The 25,168-nt window shown below is 32.3% G+C and overlaps 2 protein-coding genes across 4 annotated transcripts in view; both read right to left on the reverse strand.

Moving 5' to 3' along the window:
• Positions 1 to 1,838, reverse strand: part of LOC124362397 (neuroligin-2) — a 59,649-nt gene extending 57,811 nt beyond the window's left edge. Inside the window, exon 1 of the mRNA XM_046816844.1 lies at positions 690 to 1,838. Within this exon, the coding sequence (XP_046672800.1) occupies positions 690 to 1,019 (330 nt within the window). The 5' untranslated portion in view covers positions 1,020 to 1,838. The remainder of the gene's footprint in view (positions 1 to 689) is intronic.
• Positions 1,839 to 6,339: 4,501 nt separating this feature from the next.
• The window catches only part of LOC124362398 (separin), a 51,526-nt gene continuing 32,697 nt past the window's right edge, over positions 6,340 to 25,168 (reverse strand). For all 3 annotated transcript variants that reach the window (XM_046816846.1, XM_046816847.1, XM_046816848.1), the window contains 4 exons: positions 23,807 to 23,934; positions 19,224 to 19,403; positions 11,173 to 11,340; positions 6,340 to 7,297 (listed from right to left, as the gene is read on the reverse strand). In XM_046816846.1, coding sequence (XP_046672802.1) covers positions 7,045 to 7,297; positions 11,173 to 11,340; positions 19,224 to 19,403; positions 23,807 to 23,934 — 729 coding nt within the window. In that variant the 3' untranslated portion in view covers positions 6,340 to 7,044. The remainder of the gene's footprint in view (positions 7,298 to 11,172; positions 11,341 to 19,223; positions 19,404 to 23,806; positions 23,935 to 25,168) is intronic.

Below are 25,168 nucleotides of genomic sequence, written 5' to 3' on the forward strand. Positions count from 1 at the left end.
ACAGATAAAATTAATCGATCATTCCTCTCTGAACGCAACACTGTGGCCGTCATTTTTAATTTAATTTAGTTCTATAATCAGTAGAAAGTTTATTATATCGTTTAAACCGTTTCCTAATATAATTCTTTTAGAATTTCCAAGTAATAGAAACAAGAATACTTTCTAACACTTCAATTTTTAAATTATATACTTGGAGTTAATTTCAACACCGAAACAAGGAATCAATAATTACGAGTTATTATTAGAACACCTGAAGAGTTGAACTTATGAATATTCGATCGTTCCCTCTGCGTTTAGGTTACAAAAACACAATTCTAGGCACATATATGTTATTTGTATAGTCATTAACTACCATATCTCAAAAATGACACACAATCATCAAAACAAATTTTCCGGTTGATTTTACATATACAACTACTAGATTTATTTTTTTATATACTTGACAAAGACACGCCAAAACGCTTGATGTGATGAACATTTTATTTATGTAATCATCAAAATAATGATATATACTGTTCGTAGGATATTTTATTTTATTTCACGTGCGTGTAAGGTTTGAGTCCGTAAATTTATTCAATTCTTAGCATAATATATTTACTGCACATAATTATGTGAATAATTCATTTTAGTGATAAATAATAATTATTTTTAATTTACAGAAATCGTTAAAAAATTAAATGTACACTTACATCATTGAATATATATCTGTTAGGGTCTTCGCCAGGTGGAAGTCCTCTGTTTATGTTGGGGTCGTAACTGTTAGGGTTGGGAAGATTGGGGTCATTGTACGACGGGATGAACGGCCTTGGTGGGAGCGCCTGGCCGTAGCGTCTGCTGTTGTACACAAACGTCTTGTAGTTGGGGTCTCCAGGAGGTGGCAGGGTAAACGTTTCCCTGCCGCCGGGCTGTATCGGACGACCCCCGGAGTACTGACTAAGTACACACAAACATTGCAGTGAACACACAACAACATGGAACGTCCTTGAGATTGTCCTGCTAGCTGTCACGGAGGGCGCCATTTTGCACGGTTTCACTTCACTACTCACACTATCCGTGAGGCAACGCCCCTTTCTCAGTTGTAAACAAACGTCATACTACAGGTATTAGTCACTAATTCAGTTTCAAACAGACCACCGTACGTTACTGGAAGTTTATGAATGAATCATAAAGAAGAATAGTCACAGTGTGGATTAATTATCAAAACATATTAGTGACTCGTTCACTGTGAGATAAAAGAAGAGTGATAAGATTAATACTACTACATTCATCTCATTATTTTAAGACTGTAAATAGTTTGCACAAATTAGAAAAATCTCATCAATATGAATTCGCGTTAGCTCTAGATCATACCAACAAGTCACAAAACAAATCATAAAAATTTTACAAATTAATATAAAATTAATGGCAAACGTATAATGGCAACTTGATGTTCGTTATCTAACAATCGATCCTTTCACAAGAGTGCAGATTTATTTCACACTCACCAGCACAGTAGTTCCATTAACTTAAAGCAAATTTTAACTCACACTGACACCAAGAAAGTTCCGTACTGAGCAAAAATAATTCCCACTTATTGTTTTCTTCTCCCGAACTTCCGCCCACACAAATTCCAACTCATTGGCCCGGAGTAGAGATCACAAGTGACACCCACTCACTTCCGGCGCGGGAATCTCTAGCAGAACACTGTGAGATAAGACGATTTTACACGGCCTCGTCTCCCTTTTTGTGACGAAACTATTAAACCGATAAGTGGCACAAGATACGGCAATGAATCGTTGCTCGCGGCCGCGACGCGTGAAGTGTGGCTTTGTCTTATAGTTCGAGAACCTGCCACCACACCTGGTAGCGCCACCGGACGGCTCACCTCACCTGTGTGGTTGCCTTCCACCACTTTCACACAAAACCAAACCGCTCTCTTGGACGCTTCGCTCGTTCGCTGATCTCAAGGTCAACCTCGTGTCCCTACTTCTGCTTCGTGACCTCGCGCGCCAACAGCTCGTGTCGGGCGCCTAGCTCAATTCCTATCTGATCTTCCACTATTGTAGCACACGTTTCAAACAATCATGAACTTCGTATCATATTTCAATGTATACCTTCATATAAGTGGTTTTGAATGTTTATATATATTTTTTGTACTGTTCATTTTACTATAAAGCATTATTTTAGAAGAATGTTAATTAAAATTTGCAGTGTTACAGACAGGATTGAGATTAATTGCACCTAAAATTAACTATTTAAAGAATTTTGCAAAGAAAATAATATAAAAAAGTGACCCAATGCTTATTATGATAAATTAAAACCTGATCATTCTACCAGTTATATCTTTAACCATAGTTCTTATTATAACTCATACTACACTACCACTTAAAGGGTCCAATTCCTTATCTGTGTCCCTATTATTTAAAACACATTGAGTTGTGTCATAATAATCTGTCACGCTAGCACTAATAGAGATCATTACTAAAAATAGGTTTGTGGTGACAAAAATGAGCACAATTTAATTAGAAATGTACTATAATGTTAATTATTTTTATTCATCTTCGAATATTATATTGCTCAGTCTAATCAACAGGTTTAATCAAGGGTTAACAAGTATTTCACAAAGACGTTCTACCATATGTGAAAGCTTCAATAGAGAACAAAATTGGGTGATTTTGGCTATATTTGGCAAATAAAAATATGTTAATAAATGCCTGGATAAATTTAAAATGTTTGGAATATTATTGACATTATTATGGACATAAGCAAGTTTAAAGACAAACAAAATAAAATTAAAACCTTCTTATAAAGTAAAAAACTTTATGATTAAACTCCGTCACTATAAACCGCAGAATTCAAATTTCATCAAACTATGTAGAGAGGTCCATTTAAACAGTAAACTCTAACTACTGGGTGTACGTGCAGTGACTTTCATATGGGGCAACCAACATTTACTTATTTATGTTTATTGTCTTACTACTGAGTCATTTCTGGATCAGATTTCAGTTGTGGCTGATCGGATGTTGCTGCAGCTGCTAACTTGTGGTCTGTTATGTAGTACATCGGTATCGGAGTACACACTGTTATTTGTGCTTGTGTTATGCTCAGATAGGCTTAACTGACTACTCTTTAACTATTATATTTTACACTATTGTATTCAGTGCCTGCATAAGTTAAACTTGGTTAGACGAAATGTTTGGAAAGCATAAATGAATTTTAGTTAGTTGCCACATTTGAAAATAATAACCAATATTTAATAATCTAGTCTGCTTTCACCATAAACATAAGTAATTTATTTTTGTGGTTGTTTACCTTCGAAAAATCAAGATAAACAGCATCGGTCTGAGATACAGTTTTAAATAAGATATTATCTCATTCTGAAAGAGTACCAGATTTGTTACAGTAGATTTATTGGGCATAAACCATGTTGACTTGGCGTGATGATTCTCCGCAGGAAAGGATATTTTTAGAAAAAGCAAGCTGTTCAAACATTTTGACAAGTACTGATTGGATTACAATGGGCCTATAATTTTCGACGTCACTCATTGATCCAGACTTATGAATAGGGACAATATAACTGACTTTGAGGACATCAGGAAAAGTACCACATCCAATGTATGCGTTAAAGATTTCTTTTAAGGGTGCAGCCATGTTAAATATGTATAAAACCTTCATGTTAAATATGAAGTTGTAGTATAATCAATTTATTATATTGTAAGCACCTTAAATGGTGACTATCTAGAAAGATGAAATTAGGAAGCCGTATAAAAATAGTAGCTAACTTTTTTGACAGGAAATTAGATTATTTAAGCTATTCTAAAATAGGTTACATATTAAAATAAAAAACCCCATTTTCTCTTGTTGTGGTCTGTGGTTATAATTGATACCGGTTTTATAATTCATAAACATAATGAAGGCATTAGGCTCCTTTTCACTGAAAGTAAAAAGTCATAAGGAAGTATTACATTTAAAGTTTTATTCCAAAAAGTATTACGTGTTAGATTTTCTTTATAAATAATTAAACAGATCTCGTGATTGTCAGACATGTGGACTTGATCTGCCATGTGGACCCGAGGCAGATTAGGGACAGAATAGCTGATTTGGATGCCTGCAAATTGTTGAAACACTACTTGTCACATGTAGCTTTCTTCTATCTCCCGGTTGTGTCCTACCCACTTCCCTTTCTCTTCCTATATCTACCATCAGTAATTTCATGTTGAGATTAGTCATTGCTAAAACTACGTTAAAGTGAGCATGTACCTGTACATACAGTTGCTAATATAAAAAAGGTACTGGGAATTGTAATGTTATTGAACCTCATTTATCAGATCACAGCAATTTATGAAAACTTCCACACAACTGGTGCTCCAAACTCAGGTATAATAAAAGGTATTTCAACCAAAATCATTAGAACGATAATGTCATATGCTACTAAAATTTTTAGGGAACATTTGACTAATGTAGACTGGTCACAGTTATGTTTTACTCATGTAGATGCAAGTAATTGATTATTTTAATTTTGTTTTAACAAACATTTTTAATGTGTGATGTCCTTTTAAAGATATTAAGTTAGGCAATAGTGACAATACTAATAGGTTAAGTAGTAAATGGTATACTAAAGCATTGGAAAATATTAGGAAAATAGCAGTTGTGTTTTATGATAAGCTTAAGAACAGTAAGGGTACAGTTCATGAACTACAATGTAAAATTGTGTACACAAGAACAAAAACTCTGTATATATCTAAAATTTAAAAAAGAGAATACATTATTCAATGAGAAATATACTATGAATTATAAAAATAAATGTAAAGCTCCTTGAAGCTAAAGAGCCTTTTATCTATATGAGGATTAAACTTTTTGATAAACTTCCAGAAAAGGCATGGCGTGTGTCTATTAGTAGATTTAAAAATTTTGTAAGTTATTGGCTTATTGATAACACATTTTATTCTTTAAATGACTACTTAACCTGTGATATTAGTACTTTAATTTTTTAATAATTAAGATTTTGTTAATAGTTAGTCTTCTGTTATTTGTTTATTGTCGTTAAATTGATCTTGTTATTTTTTATTTGTTGTATTGTAATATATTAATTGTTATTTATTTATTTGTTGTTATTACCTATTTAATGTTATGTTTTTAATATACACTGGTTATAATGTTTTAGATATGTTATATATATTTAACAAAATGCTACTAACACCATATTTAGTTACATTTTTCAATCATTGTAAAATAAGAATACGGTACAATGAAAGGTACAAACATTTGATACTTATAAGCCAACAACTCAAAACAAAAAAGTTTGTTAACAGCAGTTACCATTTCAAACAAACTAAAGTAAAATGTTTCCTTTGAATGACAAAAAGAAGAAATGATTAACATTTTATTATCGTAAAATTGGTTTTTATTTTGTCATAAATTTTACACAGACTTTAAAAATCAGTTTTAAATTTACAAAACATTGGCCTGAAGTAGACAAAAATCTAATTTCTAAAAATAAATTAGAGCAATTTGTGACAGTTAGTAAATCGTTATAAAACAAAATAATTTGAGGAAACTTTTAATTCTGATATGCAGTTCAGAATATTTTTAAGTCTGATTCATTCTATATTCTATCGGCTGAGCATTAGCGCAGCCTATCACTCAAGGGACTGGAAATATTCCATTTCTGTCTGTCTGCACAATATCTTGAAAACTATATGACCTATAGACAAAATTTTGCATCAAGCTTCATTTCTGTATAGGCAACATCGAGTTTGATGATGGTGCATATCTTTTCATGGAATTTGGCTAAATGTTTAGTGAACATGCTTACACTGGTCTTATGGATAACCATCATGACAACAGAAAATCACAGAATAAATTTGTAAACAAACTGAGCACAATCATACAATATTTACACGTAAAACATAACAACAAGTAGTATCCTAACTGCCCCAATACAAAAAACATCATCATCATTTAGTGAGTTGGTGTGGAGACTTTTATTATTTAAGCCCTGTTATGAAACCCGACTTGATGAAGAAAAATGTGAATGTATCATGTTACAATGTATCCTGAGAAAGATTTCTTTTTAAGATATTAAATGTTGGTTGAAACTTCATTTCTACTTAGACAAGAATGGGTTCTGTGATGGTACATGTCTATCCATAGGATTTGGCTGATTGATCGTCTGCCGAGAGGATGTAAACATTTCTTTTCTGTATGATTGCCTACCTGTCTGTACGCAGAACATATAAAGACTTAAAATGGCTCTAGACTTGAAATTTTGTATCCAACTTCAGTGAAGCCTGTACACAATGCGCTGTACTCCTATCTTGTATTATACCGACTGTAATAAATATAGTGACCAACTCAGGATTCAAAACATTACCAGTATAAAATTTATTTATTTAAATATTTACAATATACAGCAAAACTTACCAAGAAACTAACTTTAAACTGAAATTGTTAGCACATTTCTTTTGTACTTAATCAACCTGAAGTTAAATCACAGACTAGATTCAGTAATAACAAAGTAAATAATTGTATAAAACAAACAATATAAAAAATATCCATATAAGATTTTATTTGTTTTTGCATACAAGTATTACTATTTTACATCAGATCCTTTAGAATTCACAAATCAATCAATTATTTATTTACGAGACACCCACATGTTTTTACTAGTACAATAATGTAACTAGAAAAGTTAAACCTCATAGATAATTTTTTGCAAAAACTAAACTAATTGAATAATAAGTTAAAACTATAAAGGCTTACAACACATTATAATATATATTTAGAACCTTAACTATAATAAAAACAAAAATGCAATTGTCTTCTCTCAAGGATTTTTCTTTATTCAGTGAATGACAAATTCCATACTTATATGATAAGCCTAAATGAACACATAGTGAGGATGACCATATCAGCCTTAAGTAATTCAAAACCCATTTTATTTATAGTTGAAGAATCATCAATGACAGACAATATTCAAGTTATAATTCATAATATGTAAGACTTACATTACATGTTTGTACATCTTCACAATAATTACTGAAGGATAAGATAAGGTTCTTTTCCCTATTCCCTCATTTTTACAGGAATGCCACGAGCTATGAGCGCAGCCGAGTTGCTGTAATTGTTGGCTGTCTCCCGAGCGTCGCGCAGGAGTCGCAGGAGTTCAGGCTCCTTGCGAGAGGATAACATGTCTCCTGCACTACGAAACGAGCTTAGGTCCAAGATTGGACCAGGTAGCCAACTGTTCAGCAACATCACTGTGATGCAGTCCGTATCATCACTTGTCACTGTCCACTGCATTCCGATGACACAAGGACTGCAACATCAAGTTCATTCTGGTTGAGTAAAACTATGTTGTATAGCCTACATTTCAAATAAATATTTTTCTGTGAGAAATATGTTTCATTAAGTTATACACATCAAACTATAATCAAGAATGAGACTAATAGATAACAAGATTTACATACAGATATTTTAAACCAATTGTTGAAAGCAAGAAAAAGAATTTAACTAAAACAACTCCTTATGACACAACTATGACACTTTCATTCATCTGTAACCAGTGTATTTCAGATATCAATGAAATAAAGAAACGTTATTTCAGTTCAGTCAGTTTGTTTTGTTCAGTGTGGTAGTGGTGTTCACACAGTTAGTGGAGCATGTGGTGAATTAGTGTATACTCCACTGTATTAGTATAGTGGATTTTTTATTACACTTTTTATTCATCATCTATAGGAGTATTATAGTTTTATGTTCAAACTAAAGATTGGAATAGTGGTGAAGTTTTAAATAACATGTTTTTATATTTCTAAGCTAATTTATCCTATTTCAAAGATTTTAATATAATTAACCAAAAACTAACCTATCAGCTATTATTATTTTATTAATATTTTGAACATACAATATTTTCCAAAAACTATAATACTAATGACATTTTCCTTCTTAAGTTATAGTGCAGATAATGAAACAGACCTTAAGGCATTGTTTTTTTGCTTAAGTAAATCTGTAAAAAATTAATGGAATTTATTGGAAAACAAAATATTATTTGTCCATCACTCTTAATGGGTTATCAAAATTACAACTTTGAAAAAGTTCCCAAAGGTTGGTCAGGAAAGGAAATAAACAGGAAAACATTAGTCAAGGAAAAACTGATATTTATGTAAAATCACAAAAAATATTTAGAACAAGAAAAGAATTAGTGAAATATATTGAAGAAAACATCTACATAATGCAACACACGGATAACACATCTGTTCTCCAATGGGGAATAGAATCAGAAAACTACATAGAAGATTCCATCCTTAAGTTGAGAAGAGGACTGCCATACGAAGAATTACAAAAAACCTGCAAAATGCCATAGCTACTAAACAACAACCACTTGGAATGGACAAGCTTAGTGCGGGATGTCTGCAGAAGTTGAGTCAAACTGTCTCTCCCATGGTGATTCTGACACTGACTGTAAACTTAGAGGCACTGTCTTCTTCTCAAGTCAACTGTTTTTCACCGACTGTGCTTTGGCCCCAAACTCTTGCTTACAGCACATTTTATGAAGCTGTGAGGGCACAGCCACTAATAGGTTATTAGCTGAAGAAAGAAAAAAAGGACACCGTCAATAATGATGACACACATGCCTCCATCACTTCCTTTACCAATGACAGCTTTCTCGCCACAGCAAAGTGAGGGTGTGTCCAACAGTCCAGTGTTGTGTCAGGGTATAGATGAAAGTGCTTTTGTGATAAATGAGAGTGAACTAATAAGTCAATCTCATTTCCTAAAAATTTAATAAGTAAGGGTAGCAATAAGAGTAATTTAAATAATTCTACAGAATCATACAGAGCCTAATAAAACAGGAGAGTTACTATTATTACAGAAACATTATTATTCTCGATTTTAATTATTATGTCTTAAAAATATAATTTAATGTTGGTTGAAGGTTATTCAATAAAATAGAAAAACTCAAACCATGGAATTATATTTTAGTGCACTTCATTCTAGATTTTGAAAGTAAACTTCTATTCCAAAACCTTCTCACTCTTACTTTTTTTTTAACTCTGAAATATATTTGAAGCACTCCTGAAAGATGATTTCAAACGAAATTGACTGTGCAGTGTACATTTGTTAAATCAAGCTTAAACTTTACTAGTTATATATTGACCACACTTGCGGTACAACCATTGAATCACTAATTGTCAGCTAATAGCGGCTTTGCAGCCTGTTATCTTGTGTTACTCTTGTTCACTCTCCACTGTTACTCCTATTTCTATTTTTCAACCTGTTCATCTATATAAAGCCTTATTTGATGAAGTATAGCAGACAAGACTCTGGTTTATGAGGAATTGTAAACTTGATTGAGACCTATTGATAGTTAACTGTTTGGAGCTGGCAGTCGACCACAATTTTTTCTGAGAAGCTCACCTCTTAACCCTCTCCCGCTCCAATTGTTTCCAGGCGCTCACGGTGCTTCTAACCTCAATTAATTCGCTCTGCCGGTCGTGCTCGGTCAAAATACGCGGCGTCTCAACTTACATACGTTCTGTCATTGTAATTAACTATAATTATATATATTAATTATTTTACTATATATTGGTTCAATGAAGTTAATTGTACGAGACCAGGGAGGGGGCACACGGACAGCTGGGCGCTGGGTTGTTTGTTGCGCAGCTACTTGGTGAAGGTCATTGTCTGGCTCGCCGTCACTGCCCCTGCCACTGTGATCACTCCGAACTACATCCTCAATGCCACCAACCACTTCACAAAGCTCTGGTACATCACTACACTCACTTGAATCGTCGCAATCACTACTAATAACGAGATCGATTTCACTGTCACGAAGTGTACGACTACAACCCGCCATTGTTTCCGCACAACTAATATAAATAGCAAAATAATGGAATAAATCTACTGTAAAAGTAAAGTAAATGGTCTCCTGATAGCAAACAACCCGTAGTAGTACAAACTATTGCTACTCGAGAGCAGCACTTATCGGCTCTAGTAGATAAAGCAGTGCGTGCCGATCTGTGCCGTTTAGGCTGCAGTGGCTATATTGTGGCCGTGCCGATTCATGCCTTGCGAGCGGGAGAGGGTTAATGAAAGTTAATCGAAAACCAACTTATGCTGAAGTGAAAATTCCTCAACAACCTGCCAGAAACACTCAAGGTACCAACCAGAACCTGGTCAAGAAGAAACTGACTGCCTGGTTGCTGGGAAAATCATTGTACAGCCTAGAGGAGTTTTTGACCAGTAGAGAACAGAACTCTGACCACTACTGTAGCATATTCTGAAAAATTACTTAAAATGATTTATATATTCAATACTATTTTTTCAATGCCAATTCAGATCTTGACGATCTTGTATTAAACTTACTCAATAAATTAAGATATTTTCACACTAATTTTGATACAGTTTTTGACTGTAGGATAATGTGTTTTATCACAAATAGGTTGACAAAACATTGCTGCTATTTTTAAAAATTAAAAACAACCAGGAGACAATGGAAACATAAGAAACTTTAAAGAGTTAATACTATACTAAATAAATTAGTACAAAAAATATAACATTTGTTCAATTTTTATTTTCTTAAAATCAAAATTAACTAGATTAGAACAGCTATGCCTTTAAAACTGTTTATATTGTTTATAAACTACAATTTTTCTAAAACTTTCTTTTTTAACCGTTCACTTTGTTCTTCAAGCAATACATGGCTCTCTTCCTAGAATAGACTCTTGACATATAATATTGTTGATAAACCTATACACCCAAACCTAGAAAACACTGAATCTAAATTAAACTCTTAAGTATTGTTTCAGTTGGCAATGGTACTTGGTCAAGTCACTGTTACAAAGAAAGTGCATCTCAGCCTTATTCTATCTAACCAAGATTTATCATGTCTTTCCTTTTCATTATCTGTTTCTTTTGTGATATAGTTCATGAGCACTAGCCCTAATCCAAAGTAGTGGCTTAATATTTTATACATTTTCGTTTTAAAGCTCGCTTATAAATTTGAAGATTTACATCACTAACTGCATAGGTTGGAAGTGTTTTAAAACAGTTGCATAAAACTAAATAAAATCATTAATACATGTGTATTTTTTTACTAATCGAAATATACAATCTAATACATTGTTTCATTCCAAGAATATACACAATTTTTAGGGTCAATAAAATTTCCAAGACGAAGAAATGACCACTCACCACGCAGCCATGAGGTACTTGTCTGTTACACCAGTGGGTTGAACTCTTCCCCCTAGCTCCTGAAGTGCAGCACTACTGCAGCCAAACAGCAGAGGTAATGCCACCACTCGCATACTGGAGATATCCTCTTGCTTTAGGTAATGGGTGCCATTAAAGTGACCACAGTAACTGTAAAAAACACCACAGTCAAAAATTTTAGTTTAAAAATTATTTGATTAAATTTCTCAATTTAAATTATAGTATTACAGCAAGAACACTATATTTATTTGTATATAACGGGTTTTTCATAGGAAATATTTATTTGATCTTGATTGATGTTTTGAGACAACATTATATTGCATTCATAAATAGTAATAGCATGTAATGCATTTGTTGAAATGAACAGCGCAAATAATGTAGGAAATTAAATCACAACAGAATCTCTCACCCAGCACATGATGCAGCTGTGCATAGAAGCATTGTTATCTCATGTTACAGGCATTTATGCTAACATCAAAATATAATTTTATTCACTTAACAAAATGTAATGTTATTTACCATAACATTAAAAAACAATTTCTTAATATTCACTACATAATATTATAATATTAATTATTTAAAATTAATAATTTTACACTTAACAAACACATTACATTTTTAATATCCTGTATCATTTTAAAGTATATATATATATATATATATATATATATATATATATATATATATATATATATATATATATATAATATGTTATAATTAGATGGAAAATAACTGAGAAAATGCATGTTAATGTATCTTTGTAACCATAGATGGTGGAACAAAAATGAACATAATTTTAACTACTAAAATGCATTTACCCATTTTTTATAAAATCATAAAAATTGGGAACTTTTGTATTTTTATTAATTTATATAACTTTGGACAATTTTAAATTCTTACCATTGGTTATTGTGAAATCTGACATGAACATTTCTGGCATCAAATAATGAAATTATAATTTCATAAAAAATATGAAAAATTATCAATAAAATGAACTACAATATAATATATAAAAACAGGCTGAACCATTGAAACTGTATAGAAATTACTGGCAGTTACATTTCTAATATACAAAAAAATGTGGATGGTTTTCACATGAAGTGATGTATATTAGAAATGTTACTGCCAGTTACTGCTCCACTTTGTGACAGCACAATTGAGAACAATCCACTGGGAAGGGTTAGAAAAGAAACTGATCATTATGTTGTACAAAACTAAGCAGGACAAACTAGAACTAGAATTAAAAACTCTCATAAATCATATAAACATTAAAGCAGACAAAACCCATTCAATTGCACCAGAAAAACATCCCTTAACAGAAATAAATTTAGAAAGTATAAACCAAATTTTTATAGTGTTTCCCTACAAGCAAGGCAACCTTTAACTGACTTAAAGCTGAGTTCCAGCCACAAGACAAAAAGTAAAATTAATTCAAGACAACAAACTATACTTCGCCTCTAATAAAGTCATTTTTCATTTCATTTCATTTCAAACTAAGAATATAGTTGATTTTAATGACTGTTGTAGAAAACACAAAAACATAAATAAAATCAATTCTAGACAAAAGTCAAATTTTCATACTTTCAAAGTTCATAATGGGCTCTCGATCACTGCCAAAAAATTAGAAACATTCGATGATTTTTGTATTCAAAATATTGAAGAAGTCCAAAAACTCTGTTCATTCTTGGCTGATAAAAATTATCTTCTTATCTCTCTCCCATCAGAAAATAAACACCTTGCAACAAAAGAAACAAAAGACAATATTTTTTTAAGGATTGGGAACAAACGGTTGGTACAATAAATTTTGACAAATCCAGAAAGAACATAAGGCCTCCTGTAAGTAAGAAAATACCTATATTTCACCAGAATATTGACAGGCTCAGTAGGTAGACAGTAGACAAATGCTTTATTTCAAGAAAGTTCACAATACTTTTAAACATTCCAAGAGCTCACAGAGCTCGTACGGAAAATACTATTAAACATAAGAAACAAAATTAATTACGACATACATTATTAGTTGTCAGCCAGTCTTGTAACAATTATTAGTTCGTCATTATATCAACACTTTTAACTTAAAGTAACAACATGCATTTTCTATATTTAACAGAACACGTATCTGAACAGTAAATTCCGTGCCAAATTATTTAACTACCAATTTTCACAAAAAATATAACAATAAATATATAAACTACTATTAAAAATCAAAAAATACATTTTTTAAAGCTACATCTAACAAAATCATCTGCAATAAAATAAACAAATACAAACCAACAATAATATACAGAAAACAACTACAGATCAACAACAACAATATACAATAAATTCTAACAGAAATATCAACAATAAACCATATATAATTAACAATTCAATAAATATATTTTTAAATATGAACAAAGTTTAAAACGATTTACTAATTATGATATTTTTTCAATACACCAAATATATAAGCTATGCTTCTGAGATGCAGACTAATACCATTACTATATATTAATTTCGTTTTTGAGAATTGCGCTCTTAACTTTCATTTTAAAACGAGGTTTCCCTCATTTAAAATGTCGTTACCAAAGTGTACAATAATCTTATTGAAATTTTCTTTTCCAACAAAACAAAACTGTCTTCTACAAAATTTCTTTTCTGAAATTGGGCGTTGAAATAGTAATAAATTGCGAAGTTCGCGTAGGAGCGTTAAATTGTTTCAAGCTATATTTGCCAAAAAACTTATATGTATGCAACAAACCAGTCAACAAATACAACTGATCAATTGTAAGATAATCATTCTGCGAAAATAAATAAGACATACTCTCTGATTTTTTAATAAAATGGATAGTTCTTATTGCAAACCTTTGTATCATTACAATTGATTTTAATACTGTAGGGTAAGTCCCCCCATAATGAATGATGCCATAACGAGCTGTACTTTCGAACCAAGATCTGTAAAGGGAATTTAAATGCTTCTTCCTTAAAAAGTTTCTTATATAATATAAAGCATAATTGATTTTTTTAAGTTTTGATTCCAAGTAATTCCACATGTTTATTCCACTTTAACTTACTATCAATAGAAACGCCTAAATACTTAACTGAGTCAACAAAACCAATATTTTCACATGTACATTCACATAAGCATTGATGATTGTGACAGACCAATTGAAATTCTAACGCAAAGAAAAATCTACATCGCATGAAAGAACCAGTGAACAAAATACATTTAGATTTTGAATTATTTATCAAAAGCCTGTTTAATATTAACCAATTTGAAATAACCTCTAGATCTCTATTTACTTTAGCTTTAAGGGCATAGCGGTTCACAGCTGAACACACAATAGCAGTATCGTCTGCATGGGCAAATATGAACGAATTCAATGGAATACTCAATAATCATTGATATAGATCAAAAACATTAACGGACCTGCCACCCCACCTTGAGCAACACTGTACCTAATGTGCAATAACTCACTATACGTATTGTTTATTTTGACTGTTTGTCTTCTGTTTTTGCAAAAGGATTCTAGTAATTTATATGCAAGGCCACCTATTCCATATCCCTTAATTTTGTCTAATAATATATCAATATCTACAACAGTCAAACGCTTTCTTAAAATCCAAATATACAGCTAAAGTACACCTATTGCGATCAACTAATGATGCTATTTCACATATATGTTCTTCAATTGCCAAATCAGTACCACCGATTTGGCAAAAACCCATATTGCTGTGGTGAAAAAATGCTTTGGTTTAAAAAATATTTTAAAAGCTCCTCCTTAATAAATACCTCAAATATTTTAGCAATAGTGTTTATAAGGGAGATTGGCCGATATGAGGAGACGAGCATATCATCACCCGACTTAAAAACAGGCACCACAACTGCGTCCTTGAAGCGTGTGGGAAAAAAGACACCCTGTTTCAATGATTTATCATAAATGGCTGTAAGGACTGGTGCTAATGTATCAATATTATTCTTTATTGATAAAATATTTATACCATCGAGACCAGAACCTTTTGTATTTTTCATACTGGAGACTTATCCTAAGCACATCGTTAATACCTATGGTGAACTTATCAAAGTAAACAACACTATCTAAATGACTCTCAATAAACATGTCACACCCAAAAGACTCATATCTTAAATTCATTCACTATATTTACAAAAATAATTGTTAAAATAATTGCTAATAAGAATCTCATTTTCATGAACAGGTAAAATTACATTGTTAACATTGACTTTTTTCATTTCATGCTTTCTTTTTTTCATTTATGTCCCTTACAACGGACCAGTACTTTTTACTATCACCATTATTTCTCTCTATGATGGAAGAATAATAATGTATTTTTGCCTCCCTGATTCTTTTTGTTACAAGCTTAGATAAACTAGTATACTCTACTTTAATGTTTTGATCCAATCTATTCATAGAAAAACATTTTAAACAATGTGTTCTTCCTATTTATTAGTGAAACTAATGCGTTAGTTACCCACGGTTTACGCTTTCTATTTTTACTGTTTATCTTTTTCAATCTATATGATTTTTTCGAGACAAGAGTTATAAATGCCATAAAAATTCTTTACACATTCGTTTACATCATCAGTAGAATAAACTGTTTCCCAATCAGCCGTGCATAACTGTCTGCGCATTTACTCCCTCATCAACAATTCTATAATACGGAACAGTATCATTATTGGCTTCTTTATGGATATTAGTGTGAGCAGATAACTCAACAGTTACAGCAAAAATGATCACTTATATTCAGATTTAGAATACTACAATCAAAACGTATATTCTTAGAATTTCTAATTAAAATATGATCAAGGCAGCTTACAGAGTTATTACTAATTCTTGTCGGAAGGGTAATACAATTTTTAAATCCATAAGCAGAAACTAAACTTAAATAATTTTTTCCAGACCCTATATTTTTTATTGTACATATGTTTAAGTCTCCAATAATTAAGGGTTGCATCACATGAATTCTGCAGTATATTTTCAAAATCTACTTTTAAATGCATTGTAGGTAAATTTACAACACCTATAAATAGCATAACAGCGATATTTTGTAAGAAAGTTTATCTTCATTTTCAACTTTGAAGGAAATGTGAATAATTTCAGCAGTGGGCAGCAATAGCAACTGATAAGAGTGTTGCAGTCCAGAGGTCAGGTACACAGCAATGCCACCAGCTGGTTGTCTGGTCTGGGCTGAACTAGCATGTCATATCCTGGTAGTTGGTATTGTTCCTCTTCACCATGTTTAATCCATATTTCAGATAATATTATTATATCATATTGCTTTCTTGATTTAATAAATATACATAAAACTCATCATAATGTTTCCTCAAACTTCTAATGTTTAAATGGAAAATATGTAAACTTGGTTCCCTTGAAACTTACATTACTTGACATACACACAGACAAACATTTGTACTAAGAAAAATATTTAAAACAGTCATTTTAACCCTCCAATGTCTTCAGGATTTTTTTCCAGCTCAATGTTAGATTTTATCCAAATAGTTTTGTGATTCAGGGAATCAGATTTTCTGGCAAAAAATTTTCCCTCTTTGGGCCATACGTATCTAAATCCTTTCTCCTTTAATTGCTTTGCCTTGTAAAGTAATTCCTTGTTGCGAGGGGTAAGGTGTTCATTTATATAGATATATGCGTAAGGGGCTGAGTTTATAATTTGGGTGGACTTAATTTTCTTTTGCTTTGCGCTCTTCAAAAAACTGTCTCTCTTTTGCCTACTCGAGAACTGCACGACAATAGGTTTTATTCCAGATTTTCTGTGAGTTGGAATCCGATGAGCCGCTTGAATATCTACCTCATAATTAACAGGTTCTCCGATAATATCAACCCAGTTTCGAGATAATAGTAGAAACCGCCTCTCTGTCATCATAAGGCACACCGTCAATCTGAATGTTTCGGTTACGATTTATACTGATCAAGACCATCAAACTGCTCTTGCAACAATGTATACTTATTTTGCAGTTCCCGATTTTGAGCAATAAGAGATTCATTCGATTTTTCTAAATCTTTTACTCTACTATCATAAACAAAGATGTGTTTTTCAAATTCATGAATCTCTCAGAAAACAAAATTCAACAGATTTAGTAAGTTCATTTATCTTTTCATTAAAATTTTTCACTGTGGATACTGAATTGCTCCTTAATTGTTTCTTGCATTTTTTGCAAAAATTCCTCAGGCATTTTACTCAGAAGCCACAGGTTTACTTCTACAAACTTTACATTTCCAGCTTTTCTGTCTAGCAGTTCCCATAGTAACCCATGTATTTTCTGATATGCACAGCACAATCAAAGTGTAACTTACATTTATTGATGGAGCAAAGCGCAAATTCATCATCAGATGGAACTGGATCACTACAAATAATACAGCTATCACTCATAACGAAACACAGTGCAGTAGCTACAAGGAAAACAATCTTCCACTAACGCCAGCTGGCAGACAACTCAGCTAAGTAACAAGACAGCTCAGTAACAAGATTGAATGATTATCACATTTCCTTCATCTTTCAAATCCAGAAATTGTTCTACTCACAGAGCATTGCTCAAATTCTAACACAATCAAAGCTACACAACCTACAAACTATACTCTAGTAACCTCTTTCAGTAAAGAACATACTAGGAGTAGCTATTTACAAAAATAACACCTTTCGGTATGAAGTGGAAGGACTTAATCTGGAAGAGCTAAACAGTGAATTTATCTGTGATCTCACAGCAGTGAAACTTCGGATAAGGAAAAAGCAACCGCTTTATATTATTGGAATCTACCATCCTCTTAGGTCCCTGCTTGATCATGCATTACTCATTTTATCTGATTGACTCGATAATGTTCTCCTGAAGAGTCATGGCATTTATATTATGGGAGATTTCAATGTTGATAAACAGACAAGAGAAAAAAGAGACTTTTGTTTGATGTAATGCTCGCTCCTTTTGACATAACTCGAATGACCCTCCCTCCAACTAAAATCACCAACACAACAATGTCATTTACAAATCTTACAAATCAATACAAAAAATAGTATTGTCTGACAAATCTTAACCATAATTCCATAGCCATGAAGGTAATCCACACAGGGCTCTCTGACCACACAGACCAAGTTACACAGCTGTCTAGACATTCCTTAAAAATGTGTAGTTACTTCATCAACAAGGAGACACTTCAATTCTCAAAACATTACATTACTTCTTGCTCTTCAGAGTTGGGACAGAGTGTAACAGACAGCTGACGTGGAAACAGCATATTCCAATTTTATGTATACATTGAGAACTGCCCTGGACATTGCCTGCCCTGAAACCTCATCTAGAGACAACTCTTATAAACGAAAGAAGCATGAACTACTACATCCTGATGATAATTTCTGAAGAGGTAATTCCTTGAAGCTCAAGACAGATTTGTTTGAAGAAGTTGTAGCAAAGAAGTAAATTTATTACCTTAAGGTGAAAGAGCTGCCAATGAATCTTAAATTAATAGACCTACGAACGAAAGTAAAGCTATTGGCAGACAATTAAAAAAGTTGTGTGTGAATCCACCAGTAACAGCTAGCTCAACCTTTAGCTATGCATATACTGCTTATTTTAGTGGATTAATTTTATTGTGAGTGCACAACAAGTATAAAAATATCAAGATTTAAAATAAGCAGACTCATTTTTATTTGGATAATTTATATAATTAATTTGATTTGGCTAACTTACCAATAATTTGGTTTATAATTATTTCTTCAAAAATCATCTTGAGAATGAAAAAATAAAACAAAAACTGCTTGTGGAAACTGGTTTAGCATAACAAAGGAACTCAACTCCAAATTTCCCAATGAAAAACTATGTTATATATAAGGCGGATCCAAGATGGCAGCCAAATATATTAACCATATAAAAATAAAATACAACTCAACAGTGGTTTGCAACTGTTATCTGAAGAGAAGTAGAAGGGATACATTTATCTTGCATGTATGTGTGCGGCTATACATACATACATACATTTAGTGTATACACTTATACATAAAAAAAGAAAAATACTACTCTTTTAACTTACAGGAAAATGCTCTTTTCAAGAAGGGCAGTACTGAACTGTTCATGAGTAGGAGCACAGCCGCTTATTCCTGACCATTTTGGAACTCGTTTCTCCAAAAATTTGACCAGCCGTGTCTCCATCTCTTTCAAATCTTCATCAGGATTGACAATGTAAAAGCCCATTTCAAGTTCACTAACAAGCCTGAAATAAAAACATAAAACAAAGTGATTTAAAAAAATATTCAATACAGCTGTAGAGTTAACAATTTGTTATAACAAATTATTAACAAATTTGTTACAAACATTTGAACCAGATTTTGTGGCAAACGTTTCTAAGGCCATACTTAAAATTTCCAAGTTCAGAGAAGAAATTTCAAACATAAGAAATAGAAGAAGAGAGGAACAAGTTCACATTCAATTACGATATGACATAATTACACACCTGACATTAATTAATAAATTCGTTTATTTGTCGTAAAACATGTTACATGCATTGACAAAGTCTAATTCAGCTACAGACTAAGTAGCATTGTCTCTAAATAATATTTAATAAGTATAATACATAAATATTATATATATAACAATATAAGACATTAATTGTCTAGTTGATAATTATACTAGTTATATTATGAGTTTATCTTAAAACAATCATTAAAAAGTCTATTTTGTTAATAGAAAAAAACTCATCAATATTATATAAAGGGTTTTTTTAATAGCCATTCATAAAGTTTATTTTTATAAATTTTAAGAGGGTATTTTTCTATCAAATGTTTCAATTTGTTATACACCTTCAAGCCAATTATAACATGACTATTCAAAGATTTGCTCAGTCTCAATATTCAATTAAAATGTTATTTTTGTTTTTCGTGTGTTATAATTATGTGGTTGTGTATGGTTTATTAAGTCCTTATTATTTAAAATGTAAACAGATAAGTCAAACAAATATAAATTAACTATTGTAAGTATTCCTTGGTTAATGAAAACAGGTTTACAATGATCAAGATATTCAGCTTTACAACAATTCTAACAGCTTTCTTTTGAAGCACCAGTATTTCCTGAACTCTAGCACTATTTCCCCACAGTATTAATCCGTATCTCAAAATTGACTGAAAGTATCCAAAATATGCAGTCCGAACATAAATTTTCACTTATACAGCAAGATAGACGTCTCAATAAAAAAAATAATTCTAGATAATTTAGTAGACAGAAAATCAATGTGAGGTCCCATGAAAGATTATTATCAATATGAATTCCTAAAATTTTGATTACACTACTTGATTCAAAATTAAAACTATTTTCAGGAATTGATTTTAAAGTAAACAAAATGTTTTGAGTTTTAGTTTCATTCATTAAAAAACCGTTTTCTTTAAACCATATTGATGCCTTGTTTATTGTGGTGTCGGTTAATTTCTTTAGTTCATTCAGGTTATTACTACTATTGAAAAAAAGTTGTGTCATCAGCGTAGAGAAGCGTATTAGCATCAACAGCCAATGTTATATCATTTATATATATGATAAAAAGTAAGGGTCCAAGTACAGATCCTGAGGGACACGTACTCTATTTTGACTTCTTGTGACCAACTTCCTTTGATGTATACTTTTTGTGTTCTATTGATGAGGTATGATTTTATAAAATCAAGGGCACTTCCATGAATTCCATAATGCTTTAATTTGGCTAAAAGAGCACTGTGTTCTACACAATCAAAGGCCTTACTCAGGTCACATAAAGTGGCCTGAGCAAAGGCCTTATTTTCAAAAGTTGACAGTATATTTCGTATTAGCTTGTCAATGGCATCAATAGTGGATTTACCTCTTCTGAAACCCAAATTGTGATGGACTTAAAATTTTATTTTCTTCTAAATAGTCACTTATTTGGGTCATAGACCAGTAGTTCTAGTAATTTAGACAAGACTGGGAATGACCGAAAATTGGGCGGGGGTAGCTACTTGGATCATTATAGGGACCTTTTTTAAAGACTGGACAAATTCTGGACACCTTCAGTTGCTCCGGAAAAAATACCCTGACTCATACACATATTGAAGCAAAGTGTTAGTGGCTCAACAAAAGTATAAATCAATCTCTTTAACAGATTATTGGATATATTGTAGATGTCATTACTATCTGAATTGTTTAGTCTTTTAGCTGCATCAATTGTGTCAGATGGCTTGATTGATTTAAATGATAAAAATGATGAATTAATACAATTAGCTTTTAATGAATTTAAACTACTATTAATAAATGTACCGGTTTTCACTTTAATTTTTTTTATTGAGTCAATAAAAAAATTACTAAAATCTTCTGAAGTAATATCAGTTTGAAGCTATGGGGTGTACTTTTACTCTTGCTTTTAATTATTTCCCATGCAGCTTTATTTTTTATTGTTGCTGGTTTTAATATAATTGGTGTTGTGATTAAGTTTGGCGTTTTGAATAGATAATTTATATTCTTTTTTTAGGTGGTATAAAAAGTTGGAGAAGTTCATTCGAAGGCTCCCTAGAACTTCTGATTAAAGAGTCAAAACATAACAACTTTTTCTTTCATATTCTTAATTCACTAGTGTACCATTTATATTTAAAATTGCTTTTAGCTATAAATGATTTTTTCTTAATAACTGAGTAATAATTTATATTACTTAAAAGGAATTTGAAAAAAGGACCAAAAAGATTGTTCAGCGTCAGTGAACTTAATTTCATTAATTAAATGTTCCCAGTCATAAGCATTCAAACTAGATATTAAGTTGCATATTTCTTGTTTAGGCAAGACAATTTGTAAGTACATGTTTTTTCCAATAAAACCATTTTTATCATTTGGTGCAGAAAGAGCTTGAGTATCTAGCACATTAAGGTCAGCCATTACACCATCATGATCAGAAAAGGGAAAACGAAAAATATTACAAGAGTTAAACCCTATTCTGCCCACAATTGACAAAAAATGTTGTCAAGGCCAATTTGCACCTCGTGTGGGAGATTGATTCAGACAATAAAAATTGTACTCCCTTAATAAATTTAAAAAATATTTAACAGATGGTTTGTTTTTTGTAATATCAAATTTAATGTTCAAATCGCCTCCAATAAACTATTGTATAATTGACCCATTGAGTGTAAATATAATAAAAGATTTTCAAGTTTATTGAGAAAAATATTATGGTCACCATCAGTTGAATGGTACAATGACACAATAATTAACTTGAATTTATCCAACAATACAGCGGTTACTTCAAAATGAAGTTCTATACAAAATTGTTAAAGGATATTGCATTATATAACTAATAGTTAAAACACAATTTTTTTCTAATTGTATAAGGTTATTTTTTACATTTTTATATTAAAGAATGTAAAATAAATATATCACCACATTTTTTGAAATTTTTATTATTTGAATGTACTAAAAATTATATAGGTATCTAAATAGGCCTATTTGTTACAGTTTTTCAAAACTGTATAATTTTGTTGTATTTCCTTTATTAAACAGTGCTTAAAAAATATGAAAATTAAGAAATTTGAGTTCAAGTTATTAATAAATAATATAAACACACACACACGCACGCACGCACACACACACACACACACACACACACACACACACACACACACACACCAAACATTGCATAATTTTGGTGTGATTTACGATGTGCGAAGCATTATGATATCCTGCACGCCACTACAAACAAACAACAATAAGTACAGATACATGCGAACTGTAATCATAAGTGCAATCATTGGAATTCAAGTATAACTAACAAACTATCCAGTTGTATATGCGATTTATATGCACAGTTTTTGGAAAGCACTTCATCTCTCGTTTTTAGGTGGATGGACCAGTACTAGACTGCTCTCTTATTTATACATCCTGGATCTCGGGTTTTAGACCATAATATGTTGTTGATACCTATTTCTGTCTCAGAGGACAAGAAGATGACAAAACTCCATAGTACTTAATTTTAGAAGTCTTTTGCTCAACTTTCAGAGTAACACTAAACTCAGGGGTAAAAGGGGTTGCAAATTGGAATATCTCACAGTATAGCCACAATGAGGGAGTAAAGTAGAGTACTCGTGGTCTCAGCTATGCCACTTTTGAAGAAGAGGAGACTAGCATTGCTTCACCATTTGCACTGAGTAAACTCCACCACTGTGTCATCTTCCAAAGCGAATTAACCTCATATCCAAGTATGTTAACGGGAGAGTAATGACATCCCACTACTGGCCATCTACGTGGTTGCTCAGATATAAATGACAGCAGTTTTTTCTATACTAGTTTAGACTGATGCTGTCAGCTGAAAAACGTGTTTTGAAGATCCACACTAATATTATTTTCAATTAAATTCAAATGTTCAACAGTGGAGGATTTCAAAAACAAAAACAACATTTTTTCACAGAGGAATTATTTTTATTTAACAGAACCAATAACACTTCAATAAGTGTTCCTAAATAAATATAATAAAGCACATATGCATAGAGATTAGTTGTAATTCTTCCCAAAATAGTCTAATAATCCTACTTAATACCGAAGCAGCTCCAGCGCAATATTCAGTTCATTCTCAAACTTCCAAGTTCGTAATTACTAGTTAAATTTGTATACAACAGCTTAGCTGAAATTAGTCATTACCTGCAACCATCCACGATATTATCCTTGTGTTCATGGTACAGGGCATGCAAGAAGTGGATGGAGGATATCCTGGATACTGGATGCCTCTTTATGATCGGAAGCATTTCCCACGGGAACAGGTCTAGATTCTGTAATAACAGTATATACCGACAAATTTTATAACTATATAAAAATATTAAAAGATTTCTTGAACGACTGGGTAGCTTGTACAGTTCTTGTGATCATAAGTGTCACTAACCCTCTGAACACTGCCCATTCATACTAATTTTACAAAGTACTTTAATATTAGTTAATAATATTTATGTTCAGATATTTTAACAGTAACAATAACATCAAAAATTAAAATATATATATTGTTTTTACTTTTTTTAGTATAAAGAGCGAAAACCAATTGATAATTTATCTCCCATTGCAACAAAATACTTAGTAACTGTACTTCTATATGAAATAATACATACAGTATTATTAAGATACGAGGGCTGTTTTTTAAGTACGGGCCGTTCTCCTGTACAGGGTAGTAGTTCGCGTTCCTGCCGTAATGAGCGTGCATTCCTAGCGAACAACTTCATGTCAGTTGCAGCTCTGTAGCTAACCTGTATGCATTACTGTGGATCTTTAAAATGTTTAAGATTATCGAATCACCCGCCGCGTGTGAGATTCGGTCAGTGATATGATTTTTGACTGCAAGAAACATGTCGGTTGCTGACATTCACCATCAGCTTTGTGAGGTGTATGGTGCCAAGGCAATGAGTGAAGGTAAAGTGCGGAAATGGGTCCGAGAATTTAAAGATGGCCGCGAAAATGTCCACGATGAAGATCGCTCAGGCCGGCCATCTGTGATCACGGGAGATTTGGTTACTGCAGTTGACGCAAAAATTCATGAGGACCGACGGTTCACAATAACCACTCTCTCTATGGAATTTCCTCAAGTGTCCAGGTCAGTACTGTACAAAATTGTGTCAGAAAACCTAAACTTTAAAAAATTGTGCTCAAGATGGGTACCCAAACTCCTCACTGAGGATCACAAAAAAAAGAGATTAAGCAGTTCTTTGACTTTCTTGACCCACTACGACGAGGAAGGAGACGACATGTTGAGTCGAATTGTCACAGGAGATGAAACATGGGTATCCCATATCACTCCTGAATCAAAGCAACAGTCCATGGAATGGCGGCACACAACATCTCCAGTCAAAGTCAAAGTCAAAGCCAAGCAAACGCTGCCGCGCGGCGCAAAGTTATGGCAACTGTGTTCTGGGACAGGCGCGGTGTTTTGCTAGTGGACTTTATGCCGCGAGGAATGACGATTAACTCAGAAGCCTACTGCGCAACCCTGGCCAGTCTCCGACGCGCCATTCAGAACTA

This window comes from Homalodisca vitripennis, chromosome 5, assembly GCF_021130785.1.
Source record: "Homalodisca vitripennis isolate AUS2020 chromosome 5, UT_GWSS_2.1, whole genome shotgun sequence".
NCBI classification, from domain to species: domain Eukaryota; kingdom Metazoa; phylum Arthropoda; class Insecta; order Hemiptera; family Cicadellidae; genus Homalodisca; species Homalodisca vitripennis.